This window comes from Podarcis tiliguerta, assembly GCF_965153285.1.
Source record: "Podarcis tiliguerta genome assembly, chromosome: 14".
Lineage (NCBI taxonomy): Eukaryota > Metazoa > Chordata > Lepidosauria > Squamata > Lacertidae > Podarcis > Podarcis tiliguerta.
The window spans coordinates 38,831,982-38,853,282 of record NC_139547.1 but is presented as its reverse complement, the minus strand read 5'-3'; the positions used below and the strand labels follow the sequence as shown (position 1 = coordinate 38,853,282).

The 21,301-nt window shown below is 44.9% G+C and overlaps 1 protein-coding gene across 4 annotated transcripts in view; it reads left to right on the top strand.

Moving 5' to 3' along the window:
• The window catches only part of SNX29 (sorting nexin 29), a 222,063-nt gene that overhangs the window by 8,034 nt on the left and 192,728 nt on the right, over positions 1–21,301 (top strand). For 3 of the 4 annotated variants that reach the window (XM_083412536.1, XM_083412538.1, XM_083412537.1), the window contains exons 3-11: positions 2,583–2,635; positions 4,609–4,733; positions 6,404–6,584; positions 8,198–8,268; positions 8,951–9,199; positions 10,406–10,784; positions 14,126–14,244; positions 18,236–18,317; positions 18,856–18,938. In XM_083412536.1, the coding sequence (XP_083268662.1) occupies positions 2,583–2,635; positions 4,609–4,733; positions 6,404–6,584; positions 8,198–8,268; positions 8,951–9,199; positions 10,406–10,784; positions 14,126–14,244; positions 18,236–18,317; positions 18,856–18,938 (1,342 nt within the window). The remainder of the gene's footprint in view (positions 1–2,582; positions 2,636–4,608; positions 4,734–6,403; positions 6,585–8,197; positions 8,269–8,950; positions 9,200–10,405; positions 10,785–14,125; positions 14,245–18,235; positions 18,318–18,855; positions 18,939–21,301) is intronic. The other variant, XM_083412539.1, reaches the window with a different exon arrangement.

Here is a 21,301-nt window from a genome sequence, read left to right as displayed (position 1 = left end):
CATACTTGAAACCTTTCTAATAATAGTTGGAGCTGTCTCATTTTGATGCAATTCTAAATAGCTGTGTTGAAATATGTGTGCTTGCTTTGTTTTTGCAATGTTCCCAAATAATCCTGGACCTTAAGGGCTCTTCCAGATGATCTTTTTATTGAGTTTTTACTGAGCTGTTTACTTGCATAAAGCTTAGGCGGAGGTTAAATGGTGCCCAGTCTGGTTTTTATGGAACAGGCATAGGCAAACTCCGGCCCTCCAGATGTTTGGGACTACAATTCCCATCATCCCTAGCTAATAGGACCAGTGGTCAGGGAAGATGGGAATTGTAGTCCCAAATATCTGGAGGGCCGGAGTTTGCCTATGCAAAAAGTCAGATTTTTTTTAAAAAAGTGTTTGCTGTATCTGGGCAATGGAACACTTCAATCCACTTAGATTTCTAGTATGCACTTGAATACCTTCTGCAAAATACTGACAGGCTGGAAGCACCCTCACTTTCCTTTGGCAAATCACCACTTAGTTTGAATAGCAGTTGGCCAGGACAAGTAAATCCGTAGAGCTCCAGAAATTTACTTGCCGGATCATCTGCGCTCATGGCTCCTTTCCTGTATTCAAAGTTAGTTGCAGAGGATTTGGAGAAGTTTGGCAGCTTTGGCCACATTTCTCATGCGGAAGCAATAGCAGAGACACTTGAACTGGCACCTCTTCTTTCTTTTTTGGCCTTCTGCAAATTTCTTTGCACTTTTATTTTGAGTACTTACTGGCTGCTCTTCAAGGAAAAGCTCCCAGTGCAGCTCGAGAAAAGAGGCAGTAACAATAAAGCTGTGGTTTGAAGAAAAGAAGTTGCACAAGTTCATCTAGCCATGAGACCAGGTTTGGAGAACTTTTAGCCTTCTCGATGTTGTGCGTCAGCTTGCATTAGTTCCAGCCAGCGTAGCTCAGCTGTCAGGGATGATGAGAGTCGTAGGCTAGCAGCATCTGGAATGCATGAGATTACAGTGGTGCCTCGCAAGACGAAAAGAATCCGTTCCGTGAGTCTCTTCGTCTAGCGGTTTTTTCGTCTTGCGAAGCAACCCCATCAGCGGATTAGCGCTATTAGCGGTTTAGCGGCTATTAGCGGCTATTAAAGGCTTAAGGGATTAGCGGATTAGCTGCTAAAAGGCTATTAGCAGCTTAGTGCCTTAGAAAAAGGGGGTGGGGAGCGGAAAAAAATCGCAGCAACTCGCAAGACATTTTCGTCTTGCGAAGCAAGCCCATAGGAAATTCGTTTTGCGAAGCACCTCCAGAACGGAAAACCCTTTCGTCTAGCGGGTTTTCCGTCTAGTGAGGCATTCGTCTTGCGGGGCACCACTGTATTCACCTCTGCCCTAAATCATCGGTAGGCAAACTAAGGCCCGGGGGCCGGTTGTGGCCCAGTCGCCTTCTAAATCCGGCCTGCGGATGGTCCGGGAATCAGCGTGTTTTTACATGAGTAGAGTTTGTGCTTCTATTTAAAATGCATCTCTGGGTTATTTATGGGGCCTGCCTGGTGTTTTTACATGAGTAGAATGTGTGCTTTTATTTAAAATGCATCTCTGGGCTATTTGTGGGGCATAGGAATTCATTCATTCCCCCCCCCTAAAATATAATCCGGCCCCCCACAAGGTCTGAGGGACAGTGGACCGGCCCCCTGCTGAAAAAGTTTGCTGACCCCTGGAGCCTAAATGATGGTCAGGAGTGCCACAGGCAACACTGGCCTCTGCCCCTCTTTCCTTCCCTCCGTCCTCTGATGCCCTCTTGCATCTCTGTCAGGCCACTAAGCCTGGGGGCATTCTCTTCCCAGGCCCCCTGGGGGGGGCGGCGGCATGAGGAGGCACTTCTCTTTAGGGTGGGAGGTGGCAGCTCAGAGACCAGGAGCGGCAGCCTGGAGGACTCCCAAGAAGAGAGGAGAGGAGGCTGAGGAAGCACTCCAAAAAGGAGGGTGTTCGAAAAAGGTGAGAGACTGACATCTCTGCAGGCAAGCGGGAGCACATAATTGAGATCCTGAGACCCACAGGGGTGCACAGAAAGAATACAATGGTAAAGAATGGTAAAGGGAGCCGTGGACTCAAAAAGGGTGAAAACCCTTGAACTAAGCCAATACATGTGGACTTTTGTAAAATGGAACGGCAGTTTGATTTTACAGCCAAACCTCATGCTTCTTTCACCTACCGTATTTTTTGCTCTATAAGACTCACTTTTTCCCTCCTAAAAAGTAAGGGGAAATGTGTGTGCATCTTATGGAGCGAATGCAGGCTGCGCAGCTATTCCAGAAGCCAGAACAGCAAGAGGGATTGCTGCTTTCACTGTGCAGCGATCCCTCTTGCTGTTCTGGCTTCTGAGATTCAGAATATATTTTTTTCTTGTTTTCCTCCTCCAAAAACTAGGTGCGTCTTGTGGTCTGGTGCGTCTTATAGAGCGAAAAATATGGTACCTAGTTCCAAAATCTTTTTTAAAAAAATAAAAATTGGCGTTTTAACTAAAGGTGTATGGTCACTCAATTAAGTTGAGCGTCAACATATTTAAAACTCTCCTCATCACGCCATTGATGCTGACATATCTGTTCATTACAGTGCCAGATCAGATTTGGAGGGAGGAAGGAGATTGCTTCCGATTCGGACAGCAGGTAAGTCTGAAAGGATATTGAATAAATGCCACTTGTTTTTAGTCATATGTGTCATCAGCTGGCTTAATGCTTCGTTTTGCCTGATATGTACATTCAGGCTAGTCTGGGAGAGGTAGTTGTTAGAGAGTTGTGTTTGTGCTGTGTGCAGGATGGTATGAGGCAAGCGTTTACAACCTCTGCAACGCATGGTGGGGCCAGTACCATAGGATGCACAACAGCAGCATCTTGCTTGACTTGCCACCCCCCCCCCAAATAAATTGGTCCTTGATGGGGGTTTCAATAATTGTTGGTCCTTCAGGTTCATCAAGATCCCCTGGGGATTGCTGTGACTAAGAAATAAGTTATTTCCCGCAATGGTATAATCTTTGTTGTTTTTCTTAGAATGGAAACTCTCTTGAGCTTATTTTGGGAAGAAGCGATGGCAGAACTTCCCCATTCTTCAGTTTCATTTCCATCTCAATGTGGGAAGATTTGTAGCGCTTGTTGGAAGTTATAAGGAGGTTTCATTATTTCTATGCCTTGTGGGGTTAATCAGGCTCTTGGGGAGATAACATCAGGTGTCAAAAGCCAGGGTCTTTAGCATTGGCCGAAAGCTTTCTAAGGAAGATTCCAGGCTTTGGGGAGGGAGTTCCACAATTTGGGGGTGCTAGAGAATGGCTTCTCCTGGGCCACCTCCACCCGAACCTCTGAGGGTGGTGGAGTTACCAAGAAGCCCCCCTCTGCCTATCTTAATCCCCAAGGATGTCTGTGGGGAAGTAGATGGTATTTGGCACCTGAGTCATTTAGAGATTTTAGTACTAACATGAGCACCTTAAATGAGGCCTGGAAATGAACTGACAACCAGTGTGGCTGTTTCATAGCAGGGATTATGTGCGATCTAAATGGAACCCCAGCCTGTAACGTAGCCACATGGGCATTCACAGCTTCTTTACTCCTCCCTGGCCCTTATTTGCAGCACCCTATGTCTGTGTGGCTTGGGGACGCGGGTGGCGCTGTGGGTTAAAGCACAGAGCCTAGGACTTGCCGATCAGAAGGTCGCCGGTTCGAATCCTTGCGACAGGGCAAGCTCCCATTGCTCAGTCCCTGCTCCTGCCAACCTAGTAGTTCGAAAGCACGTCAAAGTGCAAGTAGATAAATAGATACCGCTCCGGCGGGAAGGTAAACGGCCTTTCCGTGCTCTGCTCTGGTTCGCCAGAAGGGACTTAGTCATGCTGGCCACATGACCTGGAAGCTGTACGCCGGCTCCCTCGGCCAGTAAAGCGAGATGAGCACCGCAACCCCAGAGTCAGCCACGACTGGACCTAATGGTCAGGGGTCCCTTTGCCTTTACTTATGTCTGTGTGGCTTAGTGTGGCTTCCGAACCAGGGCTTGTGGCTCAGCTCTCTCCTCACTAACCACAAGTTGGAGCCAAGAACAAATCTTTAGGCATGCTGGCTCTGGAGACAGCCTGTAGTCATCGTGATGAGCAGACCAATGTCTTACCCTCCTTGACTTTGTCTAACCCTAAGCCACCTGAGTTGTTGACCGTCACCACGTCTTGTGGCAATGAATTCCACGGGTTAACAGTGGAATCCACCAGTTGCTCATGAATCCTGTGCACCTCTTTACCATTTCTTCCACCCAACCTCGAAATTCATGCCGTAGGACTTGTGAACTGAGTGTGTCTGTTTCTTTGGCTGGGTCTCTGCCTTGGGTTTGGCTCCCATTCCTTCTGCTTTCCCATCCTTCCCTGTTTTGCTGAGTAAAGTGGATAGGAAGCCTCTTTTGACCTTGACTTGCGGATGAGAAGCAGGAACCAGCAGGTTTTGAGGTCTGATTGCAGCAATCAGTGAAATAGGTTTCTGTGCTAAACCGGGGTATCGTTACCGTCTTGCATTGACTTAAGCTGGGAGGTGGAGAGTGCCTTTAAATCTTGTTTCACCCCTTCTCCCTTTCCTACGGTGCTTCTTATTAAGCTTTGTCTGTTTTGCAGAGTTACATGTCTCTGTGCTCAGTTCGAATCTGTGCTTCAGCATGGCTTGAAGAGGACCCGGGGATTAGCCTTAACAGCAGCAGCTATCAAGCAGGCAGCAGGCTTCTCCAGTAAAGCTGAAATGGGTAATTTGGGCTTCCAAGGCGCTCAGCTCTTTTTTTTCTTTTTTCATTTTGGTAAAAAAAAAAGTTTAAACAGTCTGTCTTGCATGTAAACAGCTGGCAACACATGAGATTTCAATAATGCTACTGGAATGGAAGACAAACGACTATTCTCATTAGTTTGGGTCTCTGCTGCTTCAAACGCACCATACATTTACAGCACATGACTTCCCCCAAGGAATCATGGGAACTGTAGTTTACACCTCCCAGAGCTACCATTCCCAGGACCTTTAACGAACTACAGTTTCCAGGGTTATTTCCCGGGGGTAGGGCGGGTCCTTTAAATGTATGGTGTGTGTGCACAGCCACCATTTTTTGTGGTGGGCTGCATGCATTATTTTGAGCCGATCCACATATATCCTACTTTTATTTTTTTTAATAACTTTTTTTATTCAAAATTAAAACAAAACATATTATCCAGAAACATATCATTCTTATTCCCCCCTCCCCCTACTTAACAGAGATAAACACTGGAGAGTTGCTGCCAGTCAGTGTAGACAATGCTGAGCAAAGCAGAACAATGGTTTGAGCCAGGATAATGTGATGCTGAGGCAAATGATAGGCCAGGCTGGTCTCATCATAACAGTCTGAAGAGGGTTTGCTAAATAGATGACTTGGAAAGCAAAAGCTTTTATAATCTCTTTACCCATTATCAAGCTTTTCAATTCCTTGGAATCTGTTTTTAATACTCTACTTAAAGAACAGGCACTTATCCTTAAACGTCTCTGTTAATTAAAATTCCCCCTAAATCAGGAGCAGAAATGTTCTCCCCTAAGCATACTTGCCTGGGAGGAAACCCTCTTGAACACAGTGGGACTTAGATCTGCACTGGATTGTGCTACGAGTTTGGCTATGCTATGCTAATTAAACGGTGAGTATGATGACCTTTCGACACAGGAGATTAGGTCTGGCGGTAAAAATTCAATTCTACAGGGATAGCTTGTGAATCGCTTCAAAGCTATTTCCATTCAAGAAGATACAGTATGTGGTTACATTATCAACCAGCTGGAAAACTGCTTTCAAAGCATTCAGCTAGCATTTTCAAGAACAGAATGGGTAGCTTGTTGCTTTAATTACCCTGCGTGCAATTGGCCGAAGATTAAAAAGTGTGACTTGAAATAATGATTATTTGGGAATTGTCACCAGGGTTATGAGGCCCTGTTCAGATGCAATGAGGCCACTCAAAAAACAACAACATGGTTTGTGTGAATCAGCAATGAGTTTAAGTATTCCCCCCCCCCCTATTTTTCTGCATTTTCCTCAATTGCTCAGCTGCAGAGGAGACTTCCTGGTTCCTTAGCCACTGTTTCCCATCCTGTGATGTTCTAACCAGGCACCTGTGGTTTCGGCACTTCCTGCAAATCCAGGCTTCCAACCCTGGTTTGTAGGGAGCCCTTTAACCAGGATCCTAGTTTGAATATCATGGGAAAGCATGGTTGAAGAAACCAGGATGTCTTCTCTGGCTGAGCTGAAGGGGAACTGGAGCTAAGTTATTGTTCGTGCTTTGTTGGAAAATGGCCCCCTTCCATCTGAATTGTGGAGTTGACGATGGCAGTACTTCTCTGTCTCCTGGGATTTTTGCCGATAAGATTTCAGATGATCTTATGTTCGCCTATGAATTCATACTTTTTCAGAGCCGGTGTTCTGGTACTATGTGAAAGAAGTTCTAAATAAACATGAGCTTCAGCGTTTCTACTCCCTGAGGAATATTACCACAGACGTTGGCAGAGGTCGTGCTTGGCTGCGCTGTGCACTGAATGAACATTCCTTAGAAAGATACTTTCACATGCTGCTTGCAGATAAAAGCAGGCTGAGGTAACTTCCCTTTTTTGACCCTTTTCCCGACAGGTAAATTTCTACTGGCAGAGGCTTCCTGATGAGCCGCCTGAAACTGCAGCAACAGGCTAAAATTTCTATTTATGGCATGGACAGATGACATACTCATTTGTTTTTAAATAGCAAAGTGTTGGATCATAATTTAAGTAATTGGCAGTTCTAGGCAATTCTGCTGCAGCAGAGGATAGATAGATAAGAATGATTCCAAATGCATTGGGGTACATTACAATTTTGTATGAGTCTTCAGTCACTGCCAATTTGGTTTTAAGGTACCCAAGAGGCTGTATGAAAAAAACCACAAACAGATACTGACCTTAGGCAAGTCACTGTGTATCAGCCTTGGCCTATATCATTTCACACACACACTCTTCCTGCTCAATCTTCCACATGCCCCCCTACATATTGACTTGGTTTAAGTGCAATTGTCTGATAAATCATGGTTTATTAGGTGGAGAATTAGCCTTGTGCCCATGCACTCTGTCACCATCCCTCCCCTTGACCTCCTGACTCGGTGCTTCGTTAAACCATGGTTTCCCATTGCATTCTGTTCACCTGCTGCCCTGAAGGCAAGTGTGGGATGGAGGCTGTCTCTCAGGTCTCATAATCCATGGCTTATTAGACTTGCTAGCTGCATCTGGCCCTGTCTAGCTCACTTATCTTCCATGGAAGAGTGCGCATGAGAGAGTTCTGTTTACTGTGCAAATAAAAGTCTGCATTAGCTCTATTTCTTCAGGATGCAGACTCTAATCCTCATAACACAGCTAAGGTCTCTGTAGATCAGAGTTTACCTATGCCTTAACCCTTCACTCCCTTGGTTAACCTATCATCTATAGTGGTCTTCTTCATCCTGGTGCCTTCTGAATGTTTTAGACCACAGCTCCCATCATCCACCACCATTGGCCATCCTGGCTGGGACTGGTAAAAACTGTAGTCCAACAATATCAGGAAAGCCACCTGTTGGGAAACTCCTGTATAGAGTGGCTGGTCTGGGCATAAGGCAAGGTTGGGAAGCAGATGAGTAATGCATGGGGTTGGGTTGAGGGACTGATGGCTATGAGGTTTGGTCACCCTGTTGTGTTTGGTGTTTGGCTATTGCTGTGGCTGTTAGCATTGTAGAGGGTGGTAGTGGGTATAGGTTGGCGGGTTCTTTATACACAGTCTTTATAGTAGCTTTAATGGGACGTTGGAGAAAGCCAGTCCCTGAGCTTTTAAAAATGCACTCTGCAATGTTAAGCCTCAGCAGCTTACAAAGTACTATAGATCATTACTATTGAGGAGTCCTTTGTCCATAACCGAGTTATGGCCTCTTCTCTAAACTGAGGCTGGCTTCACTCTGCCACAGTGCAGTCTTGGTATCTGATCTGTATCTTGAGAGTTGGAAGAGAGTAGTAAAAAAGTCTGACCTTTTTTTTAGATCATAAAGGTGTCATGGGCAACACATCTGCCACTTTTCTGCTCTCTTTCAGTTTGAGAAGTAGTGTAGCGCCTCTCCTGTCCCCACCCGAAAGGGAGTTAGTAAGAACCACAGCCTCTTCTGTATGTGTAGATTTGTTTACCTTTTTGTTCTGCCTTCTTCTTCTTTTAACATCTAGTGTCTTCTACGAAGACTGGTCCTTCATGATGGATGAAGAACGCTCTAGTATGATTCCCACCATGGCGGCTGGTATGTATCATCCAGTCTGATCTGTGGGGCAGTTTGTGGTGAAGACTGGACTAGAAATGTTTTAAACACGTAATGCTGGATAACATTTCTGGTACTGATAGGATGAAATGAATTTATTTATATGCTGCTTCCGTGCCAAAATGGCTTCTAAGCAGGTTACGCCTATAAAATCAATACACAGTTGAAATGCCCAACGACAGTTCCAATCTCAGTTAAAACAAACAGTTGATAAGCATGACAGTTAAAAACAGTTTAACCCCACCCCACGGTTTAAACAGTAAAATCACAAGTTCCTTTCAGGGGAATGCTTGCCTAAACAGTTGTTTCTTCAGGAGCTGGTGGAATGCCAATGCTGATGGGACCCTCTCATATTTTAGCAGGGAGAACATTGCCCAGGACTAATGCCACCACTGAAAAATCCCTCATCCGTGTTACCACAAGCTGATAATCATCAGATTGTAGCAAAACTAACTGGGTTCCATTAGCTGACTGTAGTGCCCTTGCTGGGCAACAGAGGGGAAGTTAAAAGGATCAAGTAGCCTTATAATGTTCTTTCTTTTCTTTTTGTGAACCGCTTTGAGGTTTCTTTTACAATCAATATACATTTTAGGAAATAAATATTTTTTTGTAAGTTTGTCCCCTGAGTTACATTGCATTTCCTTTTTTTTGCTTTTATATAAAGGGCTGCATTCTATTCTTTTTGCAATCAACATTGATAACAAGGATTTGAACGGGCAAAGCAAGTGCCCTCCCACAGTCTCTGACCTTCTCAAAGAATCCACACAGAATGTGACCTCGTTGTTGAAGGAATCTACTCAAGGAGTTAGCAGCCTCCTCAGAGAAATCACGGCGTCCTCTCCTGTTTCGATCTTAATCAAATCGGATCAAGATGCCGACCCCTTGCCCATTTTATCGAAGAGTCTTAGCGGTGGTAAGTCTTACTGAGCCGACTGCATTGACAGAGGTAGCCTGCAAGAAAAGAGGCTTGTTTTAGATGGTAGCTGTCATTTTGAACATTGGGAGGTTTTCACTCATACCTTATCTCTTAGGCAGCACCTCTTCCATGTACCCAGTTGTTTGCTTCTGCATGGTCTGATGCAATTGTTAGAGCGCAGGACTAGGACATGGGAGATCAGGGTTCGAAACCCCATTCAGCCACGAAACTCACTGGGTGACCTGGAGTCAGTCACTAATTCTTAGCCTAAGCTACCTCACAGGGTTGTTATGGGGGTAATGGGGAGGAGGAAGAACCACATGCCCTGCCTTGAGTTCTTTGGAGGAAAGGTGGGATGTAAATGCAAGAAATAAAGATTCATCATGCATAGGTGGTCAGGCAGCTGACACATTCAGATAAACACACGATAGGCCAGTTAAGTTGTAGGCTTTCTGTCTGTATCAAGGGGAAAAGGCACGCAAGAGACGGCGACTAGGTCAAGAGTTCTCGCTGTAAAGTTAAGAACGACAAGCTGCTACATTGTTCTAGGTCATATCTGCGTTCGCCGTCGGGAATCCATATGAGCTGTAGCAATAACGTGAAGAATAACTTCATAAGAAATTGGCTTCCTTTCTACAGCTGTGCAAAGCCTCCTTTTAAAAGCTCATAATTTGGCATGATGTCTGAACTGATAAAATTGCAACAATTTGCTTCACCTCTTGAAAATGCAAAAGTAGTGCTTAAGTTGCAGTTCACCTATACATTTGCGAATTCAACCCAAGTTTGGAATTTTAAAACCATGGCTATCACAAACCGTGGCTATCACAAAACCATGGTTTCAAATGACATGCTATAAAATCTTGATTCTAGAAATAAACTGGGCTTAGGCAATAATGATTAGGGTAGCTCAGTTGGTAGAGCATGAGACTCCTAATCTCAGGACTGTGGGTTTGAGCCCCAGATGGGATGAAAGACTCCTGCATTGCAGGGAATTGGACTAGATGACGCTTGTGGTCCCTTTCAACTCTACAGTTCTATTATTAGAATCCTGAAAAACTATTAGTTCACACTCTTCCCCCCCCCAGTTGCATATATGCTACCCTGTAAAATTAGAATAAGCTTTCTAAAATAACAAAACCACTTTTCTTATAGGCTGTGTGTTTTGAAATCTTCTGTGTTCATCTCTCTCTCTCTCTCCTGCAGATTTAAAATGCAGAAAAGATCGGATGAAGAAAAAGAAGAAAGTCACAAATATCATTTCGTTTGATGATGAGGAAGATGAGCAAAACCCGGGGGATGTCTTAAGGGGGATTGTTGCAGGGGAAAGCTCCGAAGAAAACTTGGACAGGTTTTCCCCTTACGTAGCTTCTCCCCCTGGCCCCGGAGAGACGCTAGCTAAACTGAGCGGGGACCAAAGTGTGCCTTTGTTGAAAAACGATTCTGTATATCTCAATGGGGACTGTGGCTTCCAAAAATTGGATGTGAAAAGTATAGACGATGAAGATGTGGATGAAAATGACGAAGCGTACAGCAAAATTTTAGGAAACCGCTGCATGGCAGAAGACACAGAGTCTTGTGGAAAGTGAGTATTCTGCAGTGTCCCAAGACATGTGGCTTTTCCCTATGTTAATTAAGAGGCAAACTCGAGAGATTCAGGGGTTGTTTTGCCTCGCATGGCTTTTCTCTTCAGCAGGTTTGGGGGCCAAATTCCACACTCGCAAGTCTCTCTCTCTGGCCCTCGTACCCCTTTCCCCAGGCCACTCCCCACCCTGGCCCTTCTTTGAACCCCCAAGTGTTTTTGCCTGGCTTGAAGGTTTCCTTGAACTCCGATACTGGCCCTAATTTGCCTGAATGGAGGCTAGAGATGGGTGTGCGAGTGTGTGCAGAAATTACCGTTCAAAGGAAAAAATGACATTTGTGGCTCCATCTGCTTTTGCCTCTGGCTCCGCCCCACACCTGGAAGGCTGCCCAAAAGGGAATGCAGCCCTTGGGCTGAAAAAGCTGCCCCACCCCTTGATCTTTGGGGGGATTTCATTTTCACCGCTTTCTGAACTGGGTGGCAGAGTCCTCCTTGCTACCTGTCCTGCCTTGGCCAAGTTTGTCATGAATCTTCTTGGACTTTGAAAAACAGCAACTCCCTCTCTCTCTCTCTCTCTCTCTCTGTGTGTGTGTGTGTTTGTGCATGCACGAGAACATATTTATCTAGAAGGCAATCATCCTTCTTAAAGATCTAGGAAGCTGCCTGCTACAGAGTCAGGCTACTGGTCCATCCAGGTCAGTATTGTCTATCCCAGTGTTTCCCAAACTTGGGTCTCCAGCTGTGTACAACTCTCATCATCCCTAGCTAGCAGGCCCCGTGGTCCGTGATGATAGGAATTGTAGCCCCAAAGCAGCTGGAGACCCAGGTTTTGAAAACAACTGGTCTACAGACAGAATGGCTGGTAGTGGATCTCCTGGGTTTCAGTCAGCTCCTAGCTCCCCCTGGGGATTGATCCTAGGTCCTTTTGCAACCAAGGCAAGTGCCCAACGACTGAGCCACAAAGGAAGCATGTGAGCCAAGGACTGTATAGTATACATTCAGCTGCCACAGCATTGCGTTAACCCAGTGCAGTGCTAGCCCTTGTCCAGTCCTGGTGAAGAGAAGCTCCATAGTCAAGTTTAGAAGAAGCAGCTTAGACAGTGGCTGGGAGCAGATAGCCAGAGCAGGGGAATGATGGGCAGGGACCCATGTATATCCACTGAAGAAACTGGCCAGCTCAGATACCAGATTGGAGCTTGATGCAAACTGTAGTGAAATACAGGCAGTTCTGCCACAGGGGGGCAGTTTGGATCCTCAGCGAGACCTGATCTCGGAAGAAATCACTTGGTACATTTACCTGAAGAGCTTGCAGAGCTGGCTTTGGATTTGGGTTAGACGTTTCCTGCAACAAAATCCCTTCTTGTTAGTAGAAACTCAAGACACTTTACAATCGCCCTCGATCAGTGTTTCCCAAAATGCGGAATACGTACCCCCAGTAGCACACGAAAGGGTTCAAATCGTACATAGCAGATTTTTAAAATTGTGCTTTTTTTTTTTTTTTAAAGCTGCAGAAAACAATTCATTAAAATTTGAATATATTATCTTCATCTGAGAAGGTGGTACATGATTACACTGTGGTAAATGATACCCCATTGGAGGCATTCCCTATCCAGATTAGACAGGGGCTGACTGTTTTTTATTTTGCCCTCGTGTTGAAGGCTTTCTTATTTTGGGAAGCCTTCTTGGAAGGACGATCTCACCCCATGTGCCATATCAACTTCTGGGCTTTAAAAATGTACCCTGTATTGTGTTCACAACATGATGCCGTTTTGCAGATTTTTTTATTTCTGCCATGCCTTGAAATTTTTGGATGTAAAGTGATTGATAGATGAAGCTTCTGGATTCATGCTTAGTGTCAAGCCCCCATCTGGTGCTTCTGTAGGTGAGGCTAATGATGGAGCTGAACCCATGCCCTCTGTGTCTGTATTCAAACCACTGCTCATGTCACAATAGCCATACAGAGTGTTTGCCTGGTACTGGGTGTTTTTGCAGAGTCTGGTGCTTCTTGCTTTGGGCAAGCAGTGTGGTGTAGTGGTCAGAGCGTTGGCCTAGGACCTGGGAAAACAGGATTCAGTTCCCTGCATAGCCGTGAAGCTCGCTGGGTGACCTTTGGCCAGTCACAGTCCCTCGCCTAATCTACCTTTGTTGTTGGCAGGGTAAAATGAGGAGAGGAGAACCATATGGATATGAATGTGGTAGCAATAAGGGAACAGTAAATAAATAAAAATAGCAAAAGTTTGGATAGCTGACCAGACACATTTACCAAAATGTTCATGGATGTTGATATATACTTTTGTATCTTGTGAGCTGCTTTGAACACACTTACTTTTTATTTTCAAGACAAAATTATGAAGTTAAAGTAACAATCTAGTAAGAAATAAATAAAAACAGAAGTGTGTCAGGGGGTGGGGGAGTACAAAATAACGACAGCCGGGTTCACAGCCATTGCCTAATAAAACTAAAGTACATTTTTGTCAGGGAACTGCCATCAGTGCTGGAGGGAGAGAGCAAGCTCCAGAGGGATTCCAGAGAGCGTCCCGGGATTGGGAGAGGCAGCCCATCTTCTGGGGAAGAGAATCAGCGTAGCACCAGTGGAGAAGGGGGGCAGATGGGGGAAGCGGCGAGGCAGTCCCATGACTCCTTGCCGGGGACCAGAGGGAGAGTAAGGGTCCTCCGCTGCCCACGCCCTTCTTGCGCAGAAGGCTTCCGCGCAGGGAGAGTAGGAGGAGACTAGGCGTCAAAGAGCTTCTTTGCTGGAAGAAGTTTAAGAAACGCCCACTGACGGATTCTGCCAGCGATTGAGACAGCCACGGGTGAGTGGCTGTCCGGACAGAAAAGGTTCACTCAGGCAACCCAGCCAGGTGTCGGCACCGGCTTACGCACGAGCAACCCCTAGAACCATTACAATTTTCAAGAGGCTGCACAATGCGTTGGATATTACAACAAAACCCAACCTAATACAACGAAAATGCAAAGCAAATGTTATGAAACCAAATAAAGCCACGTTTCATTGGGACTTGCCATCCCCATGATTGGCTTGTCATATAAGTAAAAAATGGTTGCCAACTTTTTTTGGGGGGGTTACATAGGTTTAGCTGCACCCCGAAACACTCTTAATTTATAACTCAGTTTCTCAGAAATGAGAATAAACATTACTTTATGCAACCAAATATTTGTACAACCTGAAAACTCCTTTCAGCCCTGTAGTCGACCCATCAGAAATTGATGAGAGACATAGTTTGCAGTTTGAACACACTTTTTGTTTTCGTGGAAAGGCTGTGTTCCAGTTAAAGCCTGATGTTATACACAATTTTTGTTTTTTGAAAAATGTGGTCGTTATTTAGACCGTCCGAGGGAGTCACGAGCAACTCGCTGGTTTGCGCCTGGTCTCCTCTGCAAGTCCTGAATGATGATTCTGATGAGTTGTTCCCTGTCAGTGCTGTAGGCTCTTTCTCCCAGACCGGTGAGTATCTATTGTTAACACTTGATATCTTTGCAGCCAAGTTCAAAGACCGCTTGAAACAAGTGCCGTATTTTTCGCTCCATAAGACACACCTGACCATAAGAGGCACCTAGTTTTTAGAGGAGGAAAGGGGGAAAGCCCAGTTTTTTGGGGGGGAATCAGCTCACAGTTGTGCAGCTTCTTCTGCAAAGGGGAAAAGCCCATTTTTTTTTGAGGATCAGCTCAAAGTTGTTGAGCTTACTTTGCAGAGGGAAAAAATCCTGTTTTTATGGGGTTCAACTCACAGTTCTACAGCTTCTTTAGGAAAGGAAAGGGAGCCGTTTCTACAGTTTCCAGACTGAGAATCTAATCAGGCAGTCACATGTCGTTGGGGAAACAGCCTCCGTCTGCAGAACATTCAACAGTGGAGGCCTGGGCAAGGGGCCGGGCCAGAAAGGGAGCCAGCGATTGACCACACATTAGCTCCATAAGATGCACAGACATTTCCTCTTACTTTTTAGGAGGAAAAAAGTGGGTCTTATGGAGCGAAAAATACAGTAACTGAAATGCATGGAGGGTGAGTGACATAACACAAAATGTTGGGCTATTTTAAAGGAGGCATGCAAGGAAGTAATTTTTTCTTTGACACTTTTCTCTCCCCTTGCCTATTGAGCCTTATGTATGTTTGTAGTGGAGAGGGAAATGTAGTATTGTTATTGCTATTATTGTTGTTTATAACAAATTTGCATTAAGAAGTTTACTTGCAACACAGTAAATAAAACCCCTACTTAAAAATACGCATCACAATAAACTGAAAACATATGGCTATACATTATCATTGTACTCGCTATTCCAGTGCATCGGGGGGGGGGGGAAATGCCCATTTCTCCATCAATTTATTTGGCTCACTTGCTCGTATTCTCCAATAATAGGTTGTCTTGGTCCTTTTCACTATAGTTCAAATATTTTTAATCCCCTCAAAGGTAGTGTGGGGAAGTTGGTTTCTTTCAAGAGCTTGTCTGTTCAGCTAAGTGAGCAACTGAAAAAGCCTGTACAATAAGAAGTCAAAGGCTGCTGACATTCCACTAGACCTCGGAGTAATTTATTAATAGAAGGAGGAGAGAAGACGAAATACAAATAGGTGTGTCCCGTGCAAATAGCTAACATGAAAAATATGGCTGACAAGGAAAATATAGTTCATCGCTGAACAGAAAGAGAGGTGCCAAGCCTGAAGATTGACAGTCACTTGTAAATCATCACATAGAATGAAAATTTGAGCTTTTGTGCAACTTGCATTCATCTCCCTGGGTCTCTTTTGGGTAGATGGTGCCCTTTTGTGTTTTTCTCTTTGGCAGCTATCAGTAAAAAAGACCTGAAAGGGTTAACCACTGCATCCAGTGCCCTCCTGTGGATTTAACTCTGCAGCATGGTATAAATAGTTGAAAGGCTTGCATACAATTGATCAAAGCCTCTCTTTTAAAAAGCCATTGTCAAGTGCCAAATGGAATGCATACCTTTCCATTAAAGGCTGAAAAGGGTTCAGGTGCCCTGCAATTCATGTCAATATTCTGCCCGCCTCCCAACCCCCCCCAAAACAGATAAACCCTTACGGTAGAGCACTGGAATCTTGTTATAAAAGGCTTTATTTTGGAGGGGAGGAAAACCCTAGCAAGAAGCAGCTCTCTGGGGCTAGCAAGGCAAGCTATTCAAGTGCCCGGACCACCTTCCTTCTCTCTCTGAGTGCAGACGGGACACAGCGCAAGGACCTGTCCTTTGCATTTGTTGTTTCGGCATCTTTTTTTCAACACACATCAACACTGAGAAGCCAGCGAGAGAATGACAAATGGCAAGAGTTCCTTTAGAGATCGAAAGAAGAGTGACACACGGCTTGAAGTGGCCTCTGGAAATGCCTGGCTAAGCGATCTTGTCCCATTGAATGCAAAAGGGAGGGGGGGGAGACTTTTCAAAATCCTGCTGTCAATCACCTGTCTGGCAGTCAAATTCCCTCCTCCCCTCCCCATTTCTTCTTTTTTTCTTTTCTCCTGCCTCTTGCACAGCCGATCAGGTATGGCTTGATGGAGCATCTAACTTTGAAAAGGACTGTTTTTGATCCTGAGGGAGCTGAAAAATAATGGCTATGGGGCATGGGGTCATACCCAACTAAGCAAACCCTCTGAATTTAATGAACCTAAGTTAGTCCTGCCCATCAACTTCAACAGGTGTGCACAAAGTGTAGATACAATTCATTATCTGTAGCTGTGCCTTAGTCCTTAAATACCACCATTCCGAACTTTTTTTTCCAGCCCAAGGTCCACATTTCTTGCTGGGCAAATTTCCAGCACCAGCTGGCAGCCAGAGCCTGAGCCAGAGGCGATAGTGAGCAGAGCAATAAATTGAATTTTACTTGCCTACTGTAGACTACTTTCTATTGATGCATATCTTCTAGTAACCTGGGTGTGAGTCTGTTTCCTTCTAAATGGGTTCCAGCCCTAGTCCCTTGACAAAGACAGATGTGGTCTCCCTTTCCCGAATCTAAACATCCAGGGCAAAACCAATATCCAGCCTGCAGACTGGACAGTGAATGCAGATTTTCCTCCATTGTTCTATAATAATTCTCTCCTTCAATGGACAAGCAAGAGACCTGGTTTAGTAGGGAATGGCTTGAGCCAGTTTTTCCTCTCCATGGTGGCTTTGGAAAGTCTTCATGAGCTGCAGAGTTGGCTCAGACTGCCCTGCCGGTAACATGGTTCTGACATTGGGAGTCAGGCTGGGGGCAGAAGTGTTTGGCTGCTGCGGGTGGAAGTTCCCAGAGGGCCTTGGTCCACGTAGTGAGCAAACCACCAAACCCCTGTCACCTTTCCACCTCTAAGGTTGGGGCAGGGGAATTATCCTTGACCTTGTCACTGATGGGTGGGGTGGGAACTGGGATCCTAGCAATCACAATTTTTGGCTTGTCTGCCAAAAGTTGTTCACTCCGGGCAGGACGCTGTTACTTTTCTGTAAATTGGCAGTGACCGCGACCCTCATCTCATTCAATGTGAGGACCAACTAGTGGTTGGGCTTTGCAAAGTGACTGTATAATGATGATGATGATGATGATGATAATTTATTATTTCTACCCCGCCCATCTGGCCGAGTTTCCCCAGCCACTCTGGGCGGCTTCCAACAAAGATTAAAAATACATTAAAATGTCACACATTAAAAACTTCCCTGAACAGGGCTGCCTTCAGATGTCTTCTAAACGTCAGGTAGTTGTTTATCTCTTTGACATCTGGTGGGAGGGCGTTCCACAGGGCGGGTGCCACTACCGAGAAGGCCCTCTGCCTGGTTCCTTGTAGCTTTGCTTCTCGCAGTGAGGGAACCGCTAAAAGGCCCTCGGCGCTAGACCTCAGCATCCGGGCAGAACGATGAGGGTGGAGATGCTCCTACAGGTATACTGGGCAGAGGCCATTTAGAGCTTGAAAGGTCAACACCAACACTTTGTATTGTGCTCGGAAATGTATAACATCTCTATTTTATTAGAGGTAGTGCTATACCTAATTTCTGTCAGCGGTCCTGGTTCCTGAATTCTTGTACTTAAAGGTTGCAGAATGCAGAAATGTTTTACAAATCTTTTTCTTTTACCAATTCATAAAGTTACTCTTAAGTCCCATTGAACTGAGTTATGTGAATTATAACTGCTTAGTAGTTAAGTCTAGCATTGCACAGTTTAGTGTGTGGTTTTTAGGGATCTGATTCTTGGCAAGCGGGCTGTCAGTCTTAAATAAAGATGTCCAGTAATTGGCGGATTTCAGCCTCCATACTGGCTGATTCCCTTGATTACAATATTTAATTCAGTGTATCATTGCACTCTATGAAATTGTCCCCGAGTGGATTTCTCACAAAGCTGAATTCTGAGACTGAAAATTAACAAGGCTGCGTTCAAAAGTGGACCAGTGCCTGGAAGAAAGTAACACTGAACTAGGACCTATGTCATCTTTCTTCTAACAGTGTTATCCATGTGCTCTTTTAGGTAACCTGGAGAATGGTGATGAGCATGAAACAGCTGATTTTTCAGTAGAATTGGCTCGGGGAAATGCCAACTCACATTACAGGTATAAGGCAGATTAAGATTTCTACTTTTCAAACAAGCCCATACAACTTTCTGTTTTCTTCTTGTCTAAAGCTTGGTATATGTGTAATGGCAAACCATGGTTTGGCAGTTTATGCTCGAGGTTCAAGCTTGCATGCTTCCTCTTTCTTTACTTACTTTGTTTATGCAAGCCATAGTTTACTGGTGCATCTGAGCCAAGGAAAAACTGATTAGCACAAACCATCATTTATGCCTGCAAACCCTGGGAGAAATGTGTTTCAAAATGAGGTGTGCATGGAAACTATAGTTCACGAAGGAAACTGGAGAGGGGAGCATGAGCCTGGGACTCTGTCAGGAGTAAAGTTAAGGGAGCTCAGTTTTCTGGGGAACTGGGTAATGTGGTGGCATGTAATGGATAACTAATACTAGTCATTATGGTGCCATCAAAATGAATGAGAGTTGAGCATTGAAATGGATTGTGCCCAGGCTTGTTCTTGTAGTTCAAATGTCTTCCGTAGGCTCTTTTTCAGGTTTACCTTTTTTTTTCTTTTTAAAATCAGGGAAGAAGTGAGCCCCCCTGTCAAAGAGAACTCTCTGCATGATCTGCTGCCCTCGGCCACTGTGCCAGAACCGATGACTGTTGGTAAGTCTCTGCTGAGCCGGATTCAGAAGGCTGTTGTTGTTGTCTTTCCATTCCACCCAAGCAAATGCTTTGTCAGGATAAGTTCCAGTTCAATGGCCAGCATTGGCAAGAGTTCCTATCAGTTTCATAGAACTGATTCAGCCGTCTCCTTGCGTAGTGGCCTCCTGATGTTTTCAGCTGCAACCCTCATCAGCCTTAGCCAGCAGGGCCAGTGGATAGAGATGGTTGGAGCTGTACCCTGACAGCATCTGGAGGGCATCAGATTAGGGTAGGCTGGGCTAATTCAAATTTTGGGGCTATAAATCGGTAGCCCAGTAGGCAGTGAAACACAATGTTTGGAATATAAAACCCCCAAAATTGGAAGCAAAACCCCTATAACTTGAGAAGAGCATTGCAGGATCAGACGAAAGGCTCAGTTAATCTTTCACTATGTTTCTAATAACAGTTGGCTAGATTTGCCTTGGGAGCATACAGCATCTTCTCCCCCTTATTGTGACCCCCAAGGTATAACTACGTGCAATCAGCAGGGAAAGAGGTGGGGAAAGCTCTGCTTTACTCCAAAGCGGTCTGTTGTTAATTCCATTACAGTGGTGCCCCGCAAGACGAATGCCTCGCAAGACGGAAAACCCGCTAGATGAAAGGGTTTTCCGTTTTGGAGGTGCTTCGCAGGACGAATTTGCTATGGGCTTGCTTCGCAAGACGAAAATGTCTTGCAATTCCTGGGGGTTTTTTTCCGCTCCCCACCCCCCTTTTCTAAGGCACTAAGCTGCTAATAGCCTTTTAGCAGCTAATCCGCTAATCCCTTAAGCCGTTAATAGCCGCTAATAGCCGTTAAACCGCTAATAGCGCTAATCCGCTAATGGGCTTGCTTCGCAAGACGAAAAAACCACTAGACGAAGAGACTCATGGAACGGATTCTTTTCGTCTTGCGAGGCACCACTGTATTAGTTATTGCCTTTATGGAATCTTCATAAATGAAATGAATTTGACTTCCCATCCAAAGGCGAACTCCTCCGTTGTCTTCCAAGACTGATGGATGCCAACAAATAGCAATCTCTTACTAAGGAAGAATCTCAAAAGCAATTTCACAATACATTGAAGACAGTCACACATATAAAAACAAATTGAAATGTGTTCGGATATTGACTGAGATCAAAAAAATATCCCTGTATGGAAGGGAGGAAAGACTTGAACCCAAAGAGAACAGAGAAGGAACTTGTCTGATATGCAGCTGGAGGGAGTTACCTTAGGCTGGTGCTTCCTGGTTCTGACCTTGTGCAGAACAGACCCTGATAAGTGTTGGCATACAACCAAGGAAATGGGGCAATTGGCAGGCCCCCAGCTGGCTCCAGCCCACCTGCTGGTATGCCAGGTGATCTCCAGTCCTTGTTGCAGCATCTGCAGCTCACAGCTTCAGAAGCTGGGGCACGCAACTCAGCAGAGATAACGCGCAAACAGAAGTGGCAGGAGAGGTTGTGTAAGCATATTTACAAGCAGTTTATTCAGCATACATCAGGACAAAAGGAAAACATGTCTGATCCCTTTCGTGTCCAAAGCAAGACAGCTAAAAGCGAAAGCTATACACAAATGGAAGTTCCCAGCAAGCTGTGCTGGAGTGTAAACAGGCATTATAGCCTCTTCTGCAGAGCAGTGATTGATTGGATATACAAAGGATGAGACCGTCTAGTCACTAGTGGGTTGTCTGTTGTGGAAGGATTTCAGCTGACCACCATTCTTTCAACCCAGGTTAGTCATGGCTGTGTATATCAAAGCCATTATTGCGTTGAGGCCAATATGCTGTGACATCTTGTATATCCATCACAGTCTCAAAGATAACCCTGGGAGTCCTGTCTTGTCTGTAGTGTCCAAGCACTGAATGATTATTTTGGTGACTTCTGTGTTCCATTGAGCATCTTCCAAAAGCATCACTTTGTTATAGTTTTTAGTGTCTGGGCCTAGGCTAAAATTATTACCTTCAGCATCATCTGTTTATTTGCATGCCAGTTTTCCACAAAATTGCGCCCAAATCCGCTCAGCCTCTCAACCAAACAACAATAAATATAACTATTCAAAAAACTTATCAAAAACAATTTTTAAAAATTCAGCAAATATGGAAAATAAATACATATTATAGGTAAAGAGCAAAGGCTTTTGAGATGTTCGTTCAGTATTTTGTCTGTTTCATAATGCACTTGGAGCTGAAATTTTGAAAGTGAGCCTTAAGTTTAACCTGCCATAAACATTCAGAACAGGCTGGGGATTTATATATGATTTATCGAAATCTGCATCTACCGTTATTTTTTAGGTGCTGAATTTGTTTGTGCAACGTGGCAGGGAGGTTTAATATCTGGAATGCGGAGCTT